Source organism: Octopus bimaculoides, chromosome 29 (assembly GCF_046866305.1).
Source record: "Octopus bimaculoides isolate indiv1 chromosome 29, ASM4686630v1, whole genome shotgun sequence".
Taxonomy (NCBI): domain Eukaryota; kingdom Metazoa; phylum Mollusca; class Cephalopoda; order Octopoda; family Octopodidae; genus Octopus; species Octopus bimaculoides.
Window position 1 is genome coordinate 815,838 of NC_142956.1, and position 21,387 is coordinate 837,224.

At 39.1% G+C, this 21,387-nt stretch overlaps 1 protein-coding gene and 1 long non-coding RNA gene across 4 annotated transcripts in view; one reads left to right on the plus strand and one right to left on the minus strand.

Moving 5' to 3' along the window:
- LOC106878321 (serine/arginine-rich splicing factor 7) overlaps positions 1-10,620 on the plus strand; it is a 19,987-nt gene extending 9,367 nt beyond the window's left edge. For 2 of the 3 annotated variants that reach the window (XM_089345453.1, XM_089345454.1), the window contains 3 exons: positions 2,107-2,208; positions 2,816-2,848; positions 6,937-10,620. In XM_089345453.1, coding sequence (XP_089201579.1) covers positions 2,107-2,208; positions 2,816-2,822 — 109 coding nt within the window. In that variant the 3' untranslated portion in view covers positions 2,823-2,848; positions 6,937-10,620. Of the gene's footprint in view, positions 1-2,106; positions 2,209-2,815; positions 2,849-6,936 lie in introns of those variants that run through there. The other variant, XR_008267147.2, reaches the window with a different exon arrangement.
- A 1,541-nt stretch (positions 10,621-12,161) lies between these two features.
- LOC149130275 (uncharacterized) lies at positions 12,162-18,231 on the minus strand. The gene is made up of 2 exons (XR_016238983.1): positions 17,481-18,231; positions 12,162-15,175 (listed from the first exon to the last, which is right to left on the minus strand). It is a non-coding gene; the product is annotated as an uncharacterized LOC149130275 (long non-coding RNA).
- Between the last annotated feature and the right edge of the window lie 3,156 nt (positions 18,232-21,387).

Genomic DNA, 21,387 nt, shown 5'->3' on the forward strand with positions numbered 1-21,387 from the left:
GAACTGACTGATGGGAGCCTCATATTCTTTTGTTTCAATCAATTGACTGTGGCCATGCTGGAGCAACACCTTTAGTCAAACCAAGACTTATTCTTTGTAAGCCTAGTACTTGTTCTATCCGTCTCTTTTGCTGAACTGCTAAGTTATGGGGACATAAACACCAACATTGGTTACCAGATTATGGTCGGAGGACAAATACATACATACACACACAGATATATATATATACACACACACACACGACGGGCTTCTTTCAGTTTCCGTCTGCCAGACCCACTCTTTGGTCTGCCACACAGTGGGGCTCAGTCAGTTTCATTCACTGCATAGGAAATGTATTGTTTTTTGCATTTTTACAATATTTCATAACTTTATCTTGTTTCAGTTATTATTAGGCTGTGGTCATGCTGGGGCACCACGGTGAAGAATTTTTCTTGGTTTTAGTCAAATGAATTGACCCCCACTGCTTGTTTTTCTGTGAAGCCTGATACTTATTCTATCGGTTTCTTTTGCCAGACTGCTAAGTTATGTGAAGTGGCAGTGGAAGACAAACACAACCACACAACCACCATCACAACCGATGGGCTTCTTTCAGTTTCCATCTACCAGATTCATTCACAAGGCTTTGGTCTGCCCAAGACAATTGCTCAAAGTGCCATGCAGTGGGACTGGACCTGGAACCATGTGTGGTGCGAAGCAAGCTTCTTACCACACAGCTACACCTTTGCTTCATAATTAAACTTTAATATTCATCACACATATTATTCAAATACCCTCGAAACCATGTTGAAGATACTGAATAAAATATTTTCTAAAACTTATGAAAATGTACCACATGTGGTGTTTGCGATGAGCCACATGGGAGGTATTTGTGGTGGTTAACGTGTTTATGTAGTTCATAGCTGTGGGAGGTCTCCAAAATAAAACACCTGGTATGGTCCAATAACTGTAGTCAGCAAAGGCTACCTTGCTTTGAAGAGATGGGTTTGATATGTCCATAAAACTCCGTTTGGTCTTGTTTGATCCCTCATGAGAAGGCCTCCAGACAACTTTGTTCCTAGTCTAGGTTTCAGCTCCTTGAAGAAAAATGCCTTCTGTATAACACCTTGATGAAGGGCCTGGGATTTTCTCAGCCAAGTTCTCACTCTGGATTAAGGGTTACAGAAGCCTGAAAACTCCTTCCAGATATCTTGTTGTAGTTACATGGTGGTCTGTATTTCCTGTAGCATAGTGTCCTGTTTGGGTACATATTTTAAGGTTTCTGTTCAGGGTACATGTCAGTGGAATACACCCTCGTTTACCTGGGGGTATATTGTTGAAACTGACTGAAGACCCATCTTTTATATATGGGTGTTTGTATCTTACCTCGTTTCTGTCATTCGACTGCAGTCATGCTGGGGCATCTCCTTGAATTTTTAGTTGAATGAATTGACACCAGCTCTTCTTTTAGACTGCTACTTATTCTATCATTCTCTTTTACTGAACTGCTAAGTTACAAGGATGTAAAGACACCATCGCCAGTTGTCGAGCATTGGTGCAAGTTCAGACAGTCACATATACTTTATACACACACGCGTAATACAACGGGCTTCTTTCAGTTTCCATCTACCAAATTCACTCACAAGGCTTTGGTCAGCCCAAGGTTATAATAAAAGACACTTACACAAGGTGCCACGCAGTGGGACTGAACCCAGAACGATGTGGTTGGGAAGCAAGGTTCTTAACACAACCAAGCCTGTCCTTTGTCTGTATGTGTTTATATATTATACATATGTATTCCTTATATGGTGTGTGTGTATTTGTATACACACACAAGACATATAGACTTGTGTGAAGCTAATCCCTTTTGTAATCGAATATTTTGGTGATGATACTTAAAAGTTTAGTCTTTAGGGAGTTTTTAAAAAAAAAAATCCCTCCTCCTTCACAAGTAATTTAGGGTATGCAGACCTCTTTCTTTTCTTGCCTTTCTCCCACCCTGGGTCCTTTATTCAATGTCCATTGCCAATCATTGTTTTAGGTGCCATGCCCAGTGTTTAGGGGGTCAGCTTGTGTTCTGCCGGTGTCGTTGGGTAAGCATTGATTAGTGTCTGTTTGCTGTCCCTTCAGATCCCGCTCTCGTTCGCGGTCCGGAAGGAGTTACTCCCGCAGCTGGAGTCGCAGTCGGAGTCATAGCCGCTCCCCCCGGAGGGCCAGCAGAAGTCACAGCAGGTAAGATGAGCTCTTTGTTTTTCTGTCTTTGGTCAGTATGTCATTTCCTATTTGCCAGTTTCCCCTCCCCACGCAATTATGTGCAAGAATCAAAGAGAATTAGAGTAAGAATAAATGAGTGGAAATTGAACCAGTGTGTGTGTTAATTAAGGTGGCATTAAACCAGAATGATTCCCCCGAGACAATAAAATATCTTTCAACACACAAATTCACATAAAGAATCAAATACAAAAACGAAATTTATCTATATGTGATGGGCTTCTTTCAATTTCTGCCTACCAATTCCAGTGACAAGGCTTTGGTCAGCCTGAGGCTGCAACGAAAGACACTTGCTTCAGGTGCCACACAATGAGATTGAACCTGGAGGCATGTGGTTGGGAAGTAAACTTCTTACCGCACAGTCATGCTGCACCCACACTTTTTGATCCTTATAACAGCTGCTGTTTTCTTTTTGTCTTTGTTGTGTGAAACTTAAATTATTTTCGTTATATTCGTTAAGAAACATTTCCCCTTAGTTTCATGGCAAATACGTCCAAATAGAATTTCCATAATTCTTATCTTTTCCGCTGTAAAAACTCTTCTTTTTTTCTTTCTTGTCTATTTTCAGAAATTAAAACTTTACTAGAACTCAGTCTTAAATGTAAGTGCTCTCTCTCTCTCTCGCCTTCAACTTCTTCTCGTATTATTCTTTCCTGAGCTGCAGTCGATGGATTTTACTGTATTTCTAATGTCCAATGTCCTCACTGGCACGAGGAGCTGGTAAGGCCAGGAGTCGCACCTGGCTCCTTTATTTTTGAGAACGGTTTCTATGGCTGCATAGCCAACCACATCACAGTGTGTACTGCAATGGTCTTTTTGTTAACCCAATTATGTCTGAAATAAAATAAAAAACTTTGAATGTTTTTGTTATATTCACCTGAGCTAGCACAATCTAATAAATGAAAAAAGAAAAGAAAAAGAAAATGTGGCTTTGATGCCTGAATTTATGAAACTCTGAATATTTTCATCAGCTGTGATTTTTGGGACACAATTTAGTAAGTTTCTTATCTGAATCGATTGCATAAATTTGGTCTCAAAGCAAGACTAATTACAGGTAAATGCTACAGAATTTAGCCATGCTCTTTGATTGCTATATTTCCTATCAAAATGTAACTCTTATGCGTTTCAATTGAATTCTGATATAATCTTGAATTTAGACTCTCTATTCATTGATATATTAATGTGATTTTTGGAACCCTGAAGTCTGTTGCATGATTTTTGTCTCAAAGCAAATCTAATTACAGGTAAATTCAACAAAATAATATAAAACTAGTGGGACCCATGAATACTTTATGGAATTAAGGGAAAACCTTTTGGGTTATTTCTGAAAACTTTCTCCAAATGACCTCAAAGCGTGGCCTGTGTTGTGTCTGTATCCAAAGATAGTCACTCGTCTGTTAATCATTGAAAAGCAAAGGAAACTGGAACATTATAATTACTTAATGCTGCCTGATTGGCAAGTAAAAGGCACCATTTGAGCGTGGTTGATGCCAGTGCCACCTAACTGGCTCCTGTGCCCGTGGCACGTAAAAAGCACCCACTACACTGGTTGGTGTTAGGAAGGGCATTCAGCTGTAGAAACCCTGCCAAATCAATTGGAGCGTGGTGCAGCCTCTTAGCTTGCCAGTCCTCAGTCAAACCGTCCATGGGAAGCAGAATTAAATGATGATGCTTTATTCACAATTTTATAGACTTCTCTCTCACGCTTCCCCTCTTTTTCTCTCTTGTTCTTCACTTTTCCCTTCAACCAATCACATGAAGAAGGCATTACAGTCAGACGAAATAACTAAGGAATAAGACTGAGTTAAAAAGAATTCCACGTTTCATTCGCAGCCTCCCCAACTTCAGCCAATCACATGACAGCCTCAAGAATGGGCTGAGTAACGGAGGAAGAAGCAGAATTATTATAAGATTGAATTTTCGTTACCAACCCGGCTGAAACTGGCTCTGGCTCCAACTACAAATGTTGTGTTGTTTTTAGAAGTTCTCAATGAAAATCTCCCACCATACCTTAGTCACGTTCTGTTCCTAACACTGGCTGAATGATAACGGAGTTGTTCAACACGGAGCATCTCGAAATAAATGCAGTTAGCCATCACCACTGGGAATGATGTATATTGGCTAAGACTGGGTTGGGTTAAGATAGAACAACAAAGTTTTAATATAGACTTGCACACATTAGTGGATGATCAGTTTGTAATTCTGGATCATTTCCTTGTATCCAGAATAATGTGGCTCCTGGCCTTGCTCGGTTCCATGGTGGTAATGTAAAAAGCATCCTGAACACTATTTATTTATTTACTTATATATTTATTCATTTATTTATTAATTTATATATATATATCTTTTATTTATTTATTTATATATATATATATATATAAAGAGAATGAATGGGAGAAAGAGAGCCTGCCTTATGTCGACCCAATAGAGGGACCAGCTATCCGAGTTGATAGTACCAGGGTAGATAAAGCAATTAAGAGTATGAAGACCGGGAAAGCCCCCAGCCCATCAGGAATCACTGCAGAGATGCTCAAAATATCTGGCAGTGTTGGCTACAGCCTAGTCACCCGTATTACGAACCAGGTGATACACGAAGGAGTCATACCCTATGACTGGTGTAGCAGCACCATAGTCAACTGCTACAAAGGGAAAGGTGACGCTTTAGATACAAATAATTACAGAGGCATCAAGCTGTTAGATCAGGTTATGAAAGTTACGGAGAGGGTCATAGCCCAACTAATTAGGGAGTGAATCAATTTAGATGAGATGCAGTTTGGGTTCGTGCCAGGTAAAAGCACTACTGATGCCTTATTTCTAGTGAGACAGTTGCAGGAGAAATACCTAGCTAAGGATAAACCTCTGTACCTGGCTTTCGTTGACATGGAGAAAGCCTTTGACAGGGTCCCCCGATCCCTTATCTGGTGGTCAATGAGGAAACTTGGGATAGAAGAATGGTTAGTGAGAGCTGTGCGAGCCATGTACAGAGATGCTGCCAGTAAGGTGAGGGTTGGAAATGAGTACAGCAATGAATTCCGGGTAGAGGTAGGGGTCCACCAAGGTTCCGTCCTCAGCCCCCTATTATTTACCATAGTCCTCCAGGCAATCACAGAGGAGTTCAAGACAGGTTGCCCCTGGGAGCTCCTCTATGCTGATGACCTTGCCCTAATTGCGGAGTCACTATCAGAACTAGAGGAGAAGTTTCAGGTGTGGAAGCAAGGTCTAGAATTGAAGGGCCTTAGAGTCAACCTAGCTAAAACCAAAATCCTAATAAGTAGGAAGGTAGATAAAACACAAACCCCTTCAGGTAGATGGCCCTGCTCAGTATGTAGAAAAGGAGTAGGTAGTAACTCTATAAGATGTACCCGGTGCAAGCTATGGACACATAAGAGGTGCAGCAACATCAAAGGCAGGTTAACTAGCAAGTTAGTTTTTGTTTGTGGCAGATGTTCAGGTGCAATAAAGACTGCAAACAAACAGGAAACAACTTCTATCTCATTCCAGGGTGAAAAACTAGAGGTAGTCGATAGCTTCCGCTATCTGGGCGACCAAGTTAGTAGTGGGGGTGGGTGCGCTGAAAGTGTAGCTGCTAGAATAAGAATAGCCTGGGCAAAGTTTAGAGAGCTCTTACCCCTGCTGGCGACAAAGGGACTCTCACTCAGAGTAAAAGGCAAACTGTATGACGCATGTGTACGAACAGCCATGCTACATGGCAGTGAAACATGGGCTGTAACTGCTGAGGACATACGTAAGCTCGCAAGGAATGAAGCCAGTATGCTCCGTTGGATGTGTAATGTCAATGTGAATACCCGTCAGAGTGTAAGTATCTTGAGAGAAAAGCTGAACATTAGAAGCATCAGTTGTGGTGTGCAAGAGAGACGATTGCGCTGGTATGGACATGTGGTGAGAATGGATGAGGATAGCTGCGTGAAAAAGTGCCACACCCTAACAGTTGAGGGAACCCGTGGAAGAGGTAGGCCCAGGAAGACCTGGGCTGAGGTGGTGAGGCAAGACCTTCGTACATTGGGCCTCACCGAGGCGATGACTACGGACCGAGACCTTTGGAAATGGGCTGTGCGTGAGAAGACCCGGCAAGCCAAGTAAGATCGTTGCCAGTGCCCCTGGACTGGTTCTTGTGCGGGTGGCACATGAGATGCACCATTTTGAGCGTGGCCGTTGCCAGTACCGCCTGACTGGCTCCTGTAGGATTTTCGAGGGAGATCGTTGCCAGTGCCCCTGGACTGGCTTGTGCGGGTGGCACATAAAAGACACCATTTCGAGCGTGGCCGTTTTCGTGCGGGTGACACGTAAAAGCACCCACTACACTCTCTGAGTGGTTGGCGTTAGGAAGGGCATCCAGCTGTAGAAACTCTGCCAAATCAGACTGGAGCCTGGTGTTGCCATCCGGTTTCACCAGTCCTCAGTCAAATCGTCCAACCCATGCTAGCATGGAAAGCGGACGTTAAACAATGATCAATGATATATATATATATATATATTTATTTATATGGTGTGGCTCCTGGCCTTGCCCAGTTGCTCCCAAGATGTCCAGCCGGTGCCAGCAGACAAAATGGATGGTAAATGAGGATAGAATTTATCTATTTTGTATTGTTTTTTTGTCTTTTTCGGGATTTGTGGTTTTATTGTCTAATCTTTTTTTCTTTTTTGTTTTTTTTTTCTTTGTCTTTGCAGCTTTTCCACATAGATGTTGGTATATATAACATTATACATTACATAAATGTGTATGTGCGTACAACATGTCCATATACGCATGCATATATACACAGACTGAGAGAAGAAGAAGAGGAGAAGGGGAGTTAGCTGCCTGCTTATATTTGTACTGATGATGTTATTGAAATTACAATAATTATTATTCTTATTAATCTCCCTTCCAACATTCTTGCCTCCTGTTTTCATTTCTTCCTTATTCCTCCTCTTCCTCCCCATCATACCACAACCTCTGACCCCTTGCTGCTTCTCCTTAACCATTTATAGACACGCTCGTGCACATAGACGTCATCTGCCAAATTTCTTTTCTGCTGTGGTGGCGGCAGTGCTGGTGTTGTCCTTTTCTCTCACTATCAGCTTGGTGTAATAATATTTTTCCTTCATAAATGGTAGCTGACCGCACCATACAGTAAGGTTTTAGCAAAGTTGTATTGGAATAATGGGGCTGGGGAGCGGGACATCTTTAAAAATGTGTGTGTGCATGCGTCTTTCTGTAAAAATATATACAAGGTGGGGGGACCAAAGGTCATGTGCCAAGATTAAGACTCTAATATCTCTATTGCACATTTCAAAAACAACCCATTTAATTAGAAAGCAAAACAAATTAGCAAATGTCTGTAGCTTTTATTCTTCGTTGCATTGTTGTGTGAGGAATATCAACTCCCTGTGACAATGTGTGCACGAATTTCTTTGGACTTTTTTTCTTTTTAAAGCCTCTTTCTGACAGAGACATCTCGGTGGTGGGGGGTCCACTTTGCTATGTGTTGGGCACACCGTATTGCATGAACTTCTCGGACAAATTGACCGGCCGTTGTATGCGATGTTGCTTTTTCTCACGATGCTTTTGGTTGGAGATGTCCACAACTGTTCTGTTCTGTTTTGTTGCACCATCGCAACCAGACTGAAAAACAAGTCCAATGTGCTCCGGAATTGTCAAAGACGTGTTTCAGTTTTTCTAAAATGGAGTGAAATAAAATAATAATAGTAATAATAATAATAATAATGATTTCTTGTTACTCTTATCAAACTCATTGGGCCCCAGGTTAAGCTAAAGTCTCCTTATTCTCCCCACCAAAGTGAGGGAGTTTGTGTGTGCTCAATGTTTTCCCATTAGATAGTCTGGTAGGTCTGTTGTCCCTTCATTTAGTTCCTTAGCCATCATAACTGCCCCCGTTTCTCTCTCTCTCTCTTCAGTATGTATGTGTTGGGGGAGTCTGTAATGTCGTCATGGTTACTGTTTTTTTTTTTCGTTTGCTTTTTCACCACCACAGCTTTATTATTAACAATATTTCAGTCGCATTTTTAAATCTGGTAATTTCAGGGGCAGGTAACTCATGATTGTCACCTCATCCCTCCCTCCCTCCCTCCCTCCCTCCTTATTTCTAATATCTTTCTAAATTCTGTTGCTACAACTACTTTGACGACCACCACCACCCACAAGTACTGCTACTACTACTACTACTGTCTGAATCAGCAGAGTGTCAGACAAAAGGTGCTTTATGGGTAGGTAAGTCTGTTTCCCTTGCTAACTTTGAATCTGTCGAGATACAGGATGGGCCCAAAGTCACACACTGAGACCCCCCTCTCCCCCATATTTCAAAAACAGCACTTTATGGTTAATTACAACACAAAACTAATTAGCAAATGTCAACATCCTGATTACAAGGGTTCGAAACATTCACCATTTGCAGGTTTTTTTATTGTTTGTTGTTGTACAAGGAACAGAATTTCCTGCAGAGATCTTTGCACTGGTTTCTTTGGACTTTCTTTAGCACAGGTAGGGGAGGGGGCAACCATTGGTATTTGTCCTGCACACTGCATGTTGCATGGACTCTTTGCACTAATCAGGCACAGGCTGTGTGGTAAAGAAGCTTGCTTTCCAACCACATGGTTTCTGGTTCAGTTCCACTGCATGGCACTTTAAACAAGTGTCCACTAAGCCTCGGGACAACCAAAGCCTTGCGAGTGGATTTGGTTGACAGAAACTGAAAGAAGCCCGTCGTGTGTATATATATATGTGTGTGTGTGTGTGTATGTACATGTGAGTGTGTCTGTCTGTCCCTGCCACCATTGTTTGATAGCCGATGGTGTGTTTACGTCCCCCGTAACTTAGCAGTTTGGCAAAAGAGATAGAATAAGTACTAGGCTTAGAAAAAATAATTCCTAGAGTCAATTTGTTCGACTGAGAGGCAGTGCTCCAGCATGGCTGCAGTCATGTGACTGAAACAAATAAAACAATAATCGACCAACAGTGTTTCAATGTTACACAAAATAATAATGATGATTAATAGGTTATATTTTCGTGTGTGACTTTTGGCCCACCCTGTACTTAAGGAGGTTATATCCCTGTTCCCAGAAATATGACCACCACCACAAAAAATAATAAATCTTTTTGCTATTGAAGTATCGAACGGGGTAGACAACTCTAGATATGTTTTGCTCTTATTTGACCTCCGTGAATTACAGCTTGTTTTTGCCAGTTGGTAAGATGCATCTGTATACACACACACATGTACATACATGTTGCTGCATGCAGATAGAGAGATTTGAGTGCACACGGAATTACATTGTGTGTGCATGGTGCGAGATATATAAATTCTGTGCACACATACTTCATTGCACATGTATACCTCTAGTCTTTAAACATATTTAAAGCTGTGGTCATGCTGGGGCACCACCGTTGCCTGTGCTACACTATTATTTGGAACCTCCTCTGATAGGTGGCATTTGGTCCATGAGAGAGTCTGATCACTGCTGCTCTCACCTGCGTTTCCTGCCGTGAAGTAGTCTCATCTGGAACCCTTGGCAGTTTTGTGTGTATATATATATATATCTAAATGTATATGTATAAATCTTGTGTGATCTTAGTTATTGTCTGGTTGCTTGAGGAGGTCAATAACACTGAAACCTATCCAAGGTTGTCCCCCCACTATTGCAATTTATTTTAATTTCTAAACCTTTTTTCTCATTTAATTTATCTTTGTTGGGTTCGTTCTCTTCAAATGAACCTTCATACTTAATTACTTCTCTTCTCGTTATGGATGTAACTTTTAATTGAAATCTCCTGCCTCTCTGTAATAGAAGTCAGTGGTAGTTTTAACTCTGGGGCAGTGTTCCAACCATGGCCATCTCGTCTTAGAGGGGAATATCTAGCATTTTAATCTATTGTTTTTCTTTTCATTCTTTATTCAAAGCAATTAGAACGGAAGGGTTGATTTTGAGGGTTGTTTGGTCACTATATCTAGCGAGGGAGAGGTTAGTAGTTGTGGTGGGAGTAGTATGAAGCACAGCAGAAGCTGTTGTAACCATTAACTTGGATCATTACCATAGTAACTGGTTGTGGTGGTAGTAACAGGTGAAGTAGTGGAGGTGGTGGTAGTGCTTAGTCGTAGTAACAGCAGTTTTGGTTAGTGGATGTCTAAGTGCACCTTAGTAAGTGGTTGATGGAAGGTGACAGCAGAAGCAACTAGTGGTCAAGGGTCCTTTTTCTTCTTCTTCTTCTTCTTCCTCCTGCCCCTCCCTCCCATCCACTCCATGCCAATCACTCCCCCTTCTATCATGTATACATACCTCTTCCTTCTACCTTCATCATTTCAATTTCAACTCTATTTTGAGAGGAAAAAAAAATAAAAGTATTGACCCCTCCCACTTACAGTGTTTGTTTTTTTTATTTGACTGGTGGGTCCACCTGCTGTGTGGTCCTGATCCCTTTCGTCTTTGGACAAAAGGATTCTAGCTGTAGTGAATTATTTTGACTGTGGCCATGTTGGAGCAAATCAACCCTGGGACTTCTGAAGCCTAGTACTATTGGTCTCTTGTTAAACTGCTAAGTTATGGGGGACGTAAACACACCAACATTGGTTGTCAAGCGATGGGAAAGTGTCTTCTACTTATAGCCTCAGGCGAATTAAGGCCTGGAGGAAGCCTGTCGTATCTATGTGTATGTTTGTCTCTCCACCATCGCTCGGCAACCAATGTTGGTATGTTTATGTTTAGCAAAAAGAGACGGTACTAGACTTACAAAGTGTATGTCCTGGGGTCGAATTGGTTTGACTGAGCATCGCTGCAGTCAATTGACTGAAAACAAATAAAAGAATGTCTACATAGTCTTTTTTATCATCGAAAATATGTTTTTCTCGAATAAAAAAAATCATTTAAAGATGTTTTTTGTTGAATAAATAAAATAAAAACCACAAAAATTATGCAAAGAAGAAGAATCGACTGCAACAGGAAGAAGAAAACACGTCTTAATCCAGAAAATCCCATCGTGGGACGCGCGGAAGGTAATAGCGTGAAATCGATAATGTTTATAATATAACCAATACGGGAAGAGTAAGTTAAAAAACAAAAAAAACGACGCCATTAACGGGAAGAGTAAGTTAAAAAACAAAAAAAACGACGCCATTATAAGGCCTCCCCATAACAATTTTTCCGGGTTTTGACACTTTAGCGACATCAAATCTCGAAAAATTTCTGGAGAAAATCTGGGGAACCGATGTCGCTTAAGTGTCAAAATTTTTCGGATTTTGACACTTTAGCGACATCAAATTTCGAAAATTTTCTAGTGAAAATTTGGAGAGCCGATGTCGCTTAAGTATCAAAATTTTCCGGACTTTGACACCTTAGCGACATCAAATTTCGAAAATTTTCTGGTGAAAATTTGGAGAATCGATGTCGCTAAAGCGTCAAAATTTTTCTCAGTTTTGACACTTAAGCGACATCGATTCTCCAAATTTTCACCAGAAAATTTTCGAAATTTGATGTCGCTAAGGTGTCAAAGTCCGGAAAATTTTGATACTTAAGCGACATCGGCTCTCCAAATTTTCACTAGAAAATTTTCGAAATTTGATGTCGCTAAAGTGTCAAAATCCGAAAAATTTTGACACTTAAGCGACATCGGTTCCCCAGATTTTCTCCAGAAATTTTTCGAGATTTGATGTCGCTAAAGTGTCAAAACCCGGAAAAATTGTTATGGGGAGGCCTTATAATGGCGTCGTTTTTTTTGTTTTTTAACTTACTCTTCCCGTATTGGTTATATTATAAACATTATCGATTTCACGCTATTACCTTCCGCGCGTCCCACGATGGGATTTTCTGGATTAAGACGTGTTTTCTTCTTCCTGTTGCAGTCGATTCTTCTTCTTTGCATAATTTTTGTGGTTTTTATTTTATTTATTCAACAAAAAACATCTTTAAATGATTTTTTTTATTCGAGAAAAACATATCAAGAGATAAATAAAATAAAAACTACATTTACGTTGTGATTTCGAATCCTGGCTTTGTCAGCTTTATTTCTCAAGGTGAATAAAACAGTATGAAGCGAAAGTGACATATCGATTACAATTCAATTAGCATGCAAGTGGCTGAGTACTCCGCAGACACGTCTTCTTCACGTAATTTACAAAGAAATACAATGTGATTACAGGTGTAAGTGATTTTTGCCAGGTAAGTGGACTGGAGCACGGTGAAATTAATGTTTAAGTGGCTGTGTATTCCACAGACGTGTTCCCTTAACGTGATTCTCAGTGAACGAATCAAACTTAATAAATTATCGAAAAGAAAATAAAATGTCTGGTCCTGGGGTTGTAAACAAGTGATGGCGGATACAAATACTGACTGGAACCGGTCAAAGAAATAAGACAGAGAAAGAAATAAAGACCGTAAGGAGTGGATTTGGTAGGCGGAAACTGAAAGAAGCCCGTTGTATATATGTATGTGTATGTATATGTTTGTGTGTCTGTTTGTCCCCACCTCCCAACATCGCTTGACAACCGATGCTGGTGTTTACGTCAACGTAAATTAGCGGTTTCGGCAAAAGAGACCGATAGAATAAGTCCTGCGGTCGATTTGACCGACTATAAAGGCGCTGCTCCAGCTTGGACGCAGTCAAAAGGACTGAAACAAGGAAAAGAGTAATTTTAACGAGTTCCTACCGCCATTACGATGACAAACCAACAACAAACACCAGCGCCATCTATCTGTAACGTCTCTGTTTTACTCTGGCTTCTCCGAGTTACTTCCCTTTGTTTCTCTGCAATCAGAATCTTTATTAGCTTCTAAGATCCTTCTGGGATCGATTATTAATTAAAAGACGAACATTGAGGGGTCAATGTAATTAACTACCCCCGCCCATGCGTATAATTGAAAGGATTACGAACATTATTATTATTTTTAAAGGCAGAATCGTTAGCACGCCGGAGAAAGTGCTTAACGGTGTTCAGTCCGTCTTTACGTTCTGAGTTCAAATTCCGCCGATGTCGACTGTTCCTTTCAACCTATAAGGGGCGATGAATTAAAACGCTAGGGTCAACATAATCGACAAGTCCCCTTCCACAAAATATATGTTTGTGTGTCTGTGTTTCCCCCCCCCCCACCATCGCTTGACAATCGATGCTGGTATGTTTACGTCCCCGTAACTTAGAGGTTTCGGCAAAAGAGAATAAGTATTAGGCTTGTAAAGAGTAAGTCCTGGGGTCGATTTGCACGACTATAAAGGCGGTGCTCCAGCATGGCCGCAGTCAAATGAGTAAAAGAGTAATTTTAACGGCGATCAGAATCTTTAATCTCGCTGGACAAATGCGTTTTAGCTTCTAAGATCCTTCTGGGACCGATTATTAATTACAAGACGAACATTGAGGGGTCAACGTAATTAACCACCCCCGCCCGTGCGTATAATTGAAAGGATTACGAACATTATTATTATTTTTAAAGGCAGAATCGTAAAGAATCGTTAGCACGCCGGACAAAGTGCTTAACGGTGTTCAGTCCGTCTTTACGTTCTGAGTTCAAATTCCGCCGATGTCGACTGTTCCTTTCAACCTATAAGGGTTAGGGTAATTAAAACGCTAGGGGGTCAACATAATCGACTAGTCCCCTTCCTCAAAATATATGTATATGTATATATGTATGTGTGTGTATATGTTTGTGTGTCTGTTTGTCCCCACCTCCCAACATCGCTTGACAACCGATGCTGGTGTTTACGTCAACGTAAATTAGCGGTTTCGGCAAAAGAGACCGATAGAATAAGTCCTGCGGTCGATTTGACCGACTATAAAGGCGCTGCTCCAGCTTGGACGCAGTCAAAAGGACTGAAACAAGGAAAAGAGTAATTTTAACGAGTTCCTACCGCCATTACGATGACAAACCAACAACAAACACCAGCGCCATCTATCTGTAACGTCTCTGTTTTACTCTGGCTTCTCCGAGTTACTTCCCTTTGTTTCTCTGCAATCAGAATCTTTACTTCGCTGGACGAATGTGTTTTAGCTTCTAAGATCCTTCTGGGACCGATTATTAATTACAAGACGAACATTGAGGGGTCAACGTAATTAACCACCCCCCGCCGGTGCGTATAATTGAAAGGATTACGAACATTATTATTATTTTTAAAGGCAGAATCGTTAGCACGCCGGGCAAAGTGCTTAACGGTGTTCAGTCCGTCTTTACGTTCTGAGTTCAAATTCCGCCGATGTCGACTGTTCCTTTCAACCTATAAGGGGCGATGAATTAAAACGCTAGGGGGGTCAACATAATCGACTAGTCCCCTTCCTCAAAATATATGTATATATATATATATATATATATATGTATATGTTTGTGTGTCTGTGTTTATTCCCCCACCATCGCTTGACAGTGTTTACGTCCCCGTAACTTAGCGGTTTCGGCAAAAGAGACCGAAAGAACAAGTACTGGGCTTACAAAGAATAAATCCCGGGGTCGATTTGCTCGATTATAAAGGCGGTGCTCCAGCATGGCCGCAGTCAAATGACTGAAACAAGTAAAGAGAGCTGGCGAAATGTTTGGCAGCCGTTCGTTTGTCTTTATGTTTCGAGTTCAATTTCCACAGAGGTCGATTTTGCCTCTCGTTCTTTCGGGGGTCGATAAAATAGGTGCCAGTTGACCACTGGAGTCCATGTAACCAACTAGTCCAACATTTTAGGGGTTCTACCCCCACAAGCCACATTCCTAGCGCTCCCCACCCCCATCTAACCATTACAAACATGCATACAATTCGTATAAATTAATTAAAGAAACTGTCCCTGTCAGATGACCGCACAGACCTATTATGGGGCCAACTGACCCCATAATGGTTTCTGTCAAATGATGTAAGATTAAAAGAAATAAAAGAAAAAATTCCTGAGGTTGATTCATTTGGTTGTAGAATTCTTCAAGGTGGTACTCCAGCATGGCCACGGGCTCGTGCCTAAAACAAGTGAAAGATAAAAGAAATACAGATTTCTAAGTGTCTGGAGATGCCCGTTCGTGGAATTGCAGTCTTACTTTCGGCTAATTACTCTTAATTGATTTAATTAAAATATATGTTCAGTAGTTTCCTGAATTAAGATTTAAACAAAGATTAAATAATTTAATGAGTAACAATATTATTATTATAGGTTGTGTGTGAGTAAAAGATGGGATGGTCACAACTGGAACGTCTGACTGGATCAGGAGTGACCTGGGGCTAAAGAACGACTACAGCCACTAATACTAACTGCTATGCTGTACATTAGATAATGTAGTCCTAGGTACACTATGCCTGAATATAAGGTGGGGTGGTCACATCTGGAACATGTTTAATCGTAGGTCTGCCTGGATCAGGACTGACCTGGGGTGAAATAACAATAATTAATTAAAGAATACAATTAATTAATGAAATGAATCTTTCTGTTTCATCACTGTGTACTTTAAATTAATTAAAATATTTCCGTTAATTATAATTACAGTAATCTTCACCATTTGGCCTCAGTTCAGTGACCTGGCAACATTTCTCGCACCCTGGACAAAATGCTTGGCTACAGCCATGCTGGAGCACCACATTCAAAGGTTGAACCATTCAAGTCAAACCTGGCAGTGTTTTATTTTTAAAGTTCAGTTCTTATTCTATCACTAAGTGATGGGGCCATAAACACACCAACACCGGCTGTGAAGTGGTGGCGGAGGACAAACACAGATACAAAGAGAAATTGCAAAGAGAATCTGGAACTCGACTGAGGAAAGAAAACTCCGAATGACCCATCCTTGCTTTCTTTGTATCATCTCTCTGGATGTTTTGCGTTCTTGTCCCTTTTTTGTATTTTACATATATATATATAATAATACAAAGGATATATATGCATGTATACACACATATATGTACATACTCACATTTACATGTGTATATAGATGCATATCAGGGTACAGGACGTTAGAACAATGAACTACAGACAACGGAACGAACACATAAGAAAACAGAAAGCCACTTGGAATTAATCCTTTGTCAGCTGCCTCTATTCTAACTAGACGTTTCGGATATATATATTCACAAAAAGTATGGGGGTTTAGTTTACAGGTGATTTAAATGATTAGGTACACTAGGTAAGTGCTGTAACAGATTACTAGGGCTCCAAGGGTTATAGCCGGGACGGTATTTATGGACTCATTGCAGATTTCCAATGCATCGGATACATAACTTTTAAACCGGACACTAAACATTAAGGCAAGGCAAACATTTCAAGACATATACAATATTGTTATTACAGGATGAAATTCAAAATCTATATAAGATACAAATAAGGAAATAATTTTATTCTCAAATGCAGGATAAACTATCCATGTAAACAACAAATGGATGCATTAGTTTAACGCTCGGGAATAGAGAAAGTCTTTGACGTTTCGAGCCTACGCTCTTCAACTAATATATATATATATATATATATATATATATATATATATATATATATATATATATATATATATATATATGCATACACATACAAACACCACAGGCTTTTTTCAGTGTCCGTCAACCAAATCCACTCATAAGGCTTTGGTTGGCCGAGGGCTATAGTAGAAGACACTTGCCCAAGGTGGCATGCAGTGGGACTGAACCCAGGACAATGTGGTTGGTCAGCAGGCTACATACCACACAGCCACTCCTGCACCTATACATGTATGTAGTTTATAGATTAGAGACAGGTAGTCTCAACATAGAATACACTTCATAGTGTTCAAGAGATTTCAACTTGAGCAGGAAGAGGAGTAAATGTAAGGAGAAGCAAGTTAGACATGTTGGTATACAAAAAATATACACATGTATGCAGATAAAAAGGTCCGACTTACACAGAATATAAATGGTATCAGGAATTAAAGGGGTTGACTAAGAGCTTTGAGAATCCAGCAGTTGTTTGTGGAGGAGGGGGTTGGTGGTCCAAAATAATGATTGTAACTTGATTCCATCATTGGGTAACACCAGCCTCTGTCTTCAGGGAAGAATTTTACATTTGGGGTGTTGACAGAATGCACTGTGCTTTTTTATTAACCACAAGGGGCCACAAAGAGGGGACAAACAAAGTATGTGGGGACATATAACATATGAAAAATGAATTTATACAAATGAGGATGAGACGTCCACCCTGGCCCCACTGCAGGGTGGTTATGTCTTTACAATTAATTTCATCGTTTATTGTCTATTTACAATTATATCCTTTTTTTTTTCAAACAATTTTTTTCTCAATAAATTTTTGACTTACCATTTGATTGTCATGTATTTCATCGTATTCTGGGGGGACGAGGTTCATTTTTCCCCTCTGGCCCCAATGGGGTTTACTTCCAATGGAAACGATTCTTAATCTGATGATGATGATGACGACTGAGGAGACAACCCATCAAGGAGTGGGGCGACTCCTTTACTGAAACTGAAAAGAAAAATGAGAAGCAACCCCCCCCCCCCCCCAAAAAAAAAAGTACTTTTTACAAATAAATAAAAGTGACAGGTGGTGGTGGGAATAAGGGACAGCAGGGGAGACCCTAATATGTCTCCCTTCCCCTGTCTGGAAAAATTTGCCAGAAGAGAAATTCATCATAAGACAATTCATTGTGACCATATTATCTTTTATTTGTTTTGGTTCATTAGACTGTGGCCCTGCTGGAGCAGCGCCTTTAGTTGAACGAAGCGACCCCAGGACTTATTCTTTGTAAGCCTAGTACTTGTTCTATCAGTCCCTTTTGCCGAAATGCTAAGTTACGGGGATGCAAACACACCAACATCAGTTGTCAAGTGATGGTGGAGGGACGAACAGACACGCATATATATATATATATATATATACATACATACATACACAACAGGCTTCATTCAGTTTCCATCAACCAAATCCACTCACAAAGGCTTTGGTTGGCTTAAGGCTATAGCAGAAGACTCATGCCCAAGGTGCCATGCAGTGGGGACTGAACCTGGAAGCATGTGGTTGGAAAGCAAGCTTCTTACCACACTGCCACTCCTATATATATATATATACATATATATATATATATATATATATATACATATATATATATATATATATATATATATATATATATATATATATATATATATATGTATATATATATATATACATATATATATATATATATATACATATATATATATATATATATATATATACATATATATATATATATATATATATATATATATACATATATATATATATATATATATATATATATACATATATATATATATATATATACATATATATATATATATATATATATATATATATATATATATATATATATATATATATATATATGTATATATATATATATATATATATATATATGTATATATATATATATATGTATATATATATATATATATATATATATATATGTATATATATATATATATATATATATATATATATATATATATATATATATATACATATATATATATATATATGTGTATATATATATATATGTGTATATATATATATATATATATATATATATAGTAGTAGGCTTAAGTTTTTTAGGGATAATAATGTAGGTTGTCATTCTAGGAAACAGGATAGTCTATGGTTCATCGTCCCTTATGGGAGGCAAGTAAAATCAAATTTAGTTAGTTTATTCAGGAATGTAGTTAGGAAACATTTTCCAATTAACTCGCTCTACTATAAGGTTATTAACGAGCATAAGGTAAGGTTCGGATTTTCAAACACCAAGAATTTGACCCAAATTATCGCCGCTCATAACTTTAAACTTTTATCCTCAAACTCTAGTCATAGTTCTGTTGACATAAACACAGAGGGTAATAATAATAATAATACAGGCAATGGTCGAGATGTTAGTCAAGACCAAAAGGATATGGATAATACCACTAACTTTGGTAATAAACTAATAGAAATATCTGAAGATAACCCTAATAGAATAAGATTCCTTAGTGCAAATGCTAAAACTAAAAACATTGTCTATAGGTGTAATGTTATAACGGATAAGAAGATTTGGAGTTATATCGGGGCTTCGTCACTTGAGGTCTCGAAACAAATTTCTAATCATTACTCTTCCTTTAGGGATAGGAGTAAGCAATATAGTACGGCGCTTAGTAATTTAGTTTGGAAATTGAAAGATGAGAAAAAGGATTACTCCCTTGAATGGTTGTTAGTAGGCAAATCGATGCCGTACGACAAGGGTAAAAGTACTTGTTCGTTATGTAACTTGGAATTATTTTCCATACTTTTTTCCAAGGGTCACCTAGTTAATAAAATAACGTTTAAAGCTTACAGATGTCTACATATGTATAGACATACGTATGCATTTTATAAATAGGAATTACCGGAATGTGTATAGGCACAAGTTCGAAATTAAGGAAGAGGTATATTCATCTCTATATATCTTACTGGAATGAGGTCTGTGGCGCAAATATATGAGGGTATATGTATATGGGTGTAGGTATACATGTGGAGACACGTGAGAGTGTATGTGTGTATATATGTGTGTATGGAGACGTATGTGTATGTGTGTACATGTAAACATATATAAGCTTGTGTGTGTGTATGTGCATATGTATCGATGTATATATGGAGGTATAGCTATATGTATGTATGTACATATGTACGCATGTGTGTATGTGAGTATGTATGCGTATATATGTAAATGTGTGTGTGTGTGTATCTGTGCGCGTTTATGTGGGTGCATGTGTATCTGTATGTGTGTATATGTATATGCATGCATATGTGAGTGTATATATGTGTTTGTGTGTATATGTGTTTGAGTGTATGGTTATACATAAAAAATACATATAAATATATATTGGTGTGTGTATCTAAGGATAGGTATATGTGTGTGTGGGGGGGTAGGTGTGGGCATGTGGGTGGTGGTGTGCGGTGCGTGGGCGTGGGCGGGTATAATTAATGAATTAATTAATACACTATCGTTATAGGAAGATCCGATAGGAAATCTTGATGTACAGGGGGGATGAATTTTTGGCAAGGGATTTTTACGCTGTAAACCGGGCGGTGTACGCCGCTGGATTTCGGTTGACTGGTTTGTTTACATTCTGTTAGAAAATAACGATGGTAGGTTGCGTGCCGTCGATTATTCTTTCACCCTCTTGGATGATGTGTGTGTTTTGCTAATAATAGTATTGGTGATGGCAATAATGCGACCCTGATGAGATGGAGTATCCAGAAATTTGTAATATGTTGTAATTTGTTACAATATTTTACGAGACATCTTATGATGTGGTTTATTTTTCCGGGATACCCTATTGAAATGTGCATAGGTTTGGCTTATTGTGGTTGTTTCTGTTATTATTATAATTGTTGCTGCAATAAAGTATCTTCAATGCATTGATTTTGAGCTCTATCCTTTAAGAGACATGTATACATATATATATACAAAAACTCAACTGTGAGTTTTTGGCTAAGACTGTTAACAGATACTATATATTTTGTAAAATTTGTTTTATAAAAGTATATATTTAATATATATATATATATATATATATATATCATCAGTAAATCATAAATCTGAAAAAGAAGCACACTCTGAGTTATAGAGCAGTAGAGTATACAGATAAAGCTAGATAGATAGACGTGGTCAGTCTATGAGCTTACCCTGGGTTTCACCCCAATAAAGTGCTTAGTTTTACAGTGCTTCATCAGACCCAAGCCCTACGGTCTGAAGAAACACTGTTAAGATAAGCGCTTTATGGGCTTGAAACCCGGGGTAACCTCATAGACCAGCCATATCTGTGTGTGTGTGTGTGTGTGTGTGTGTAAATAATTATGATGTGTGTCTTTGTGTTTGTGTTTATCCCCACTTGCTACTTGACAACCAATGTTGGTGTGTTTACATCCCCATAACCTAGTGTTTTGGAAAAAGGGACAGGTCGTGTTAAAAAAAAGTACTGGGGTCGATTCATTCTAAAATTCTTCAAGGTGATGCCCCAGCATGGTCACAGACTAATGACGGAAACAAATAAAAAAATAACTGATAAATAGAAAGAAAAGATTATATTTAATTCTATTTCACAATATCAATGGTAACTACGAGGGTAATCCCAAAAGTAAGGTCGCCAAAATGCTGGGGACGCAGGGTAACTGTACGTGTGGCCATTGGCTACACTGTTGCGTGTATTGTGCATGC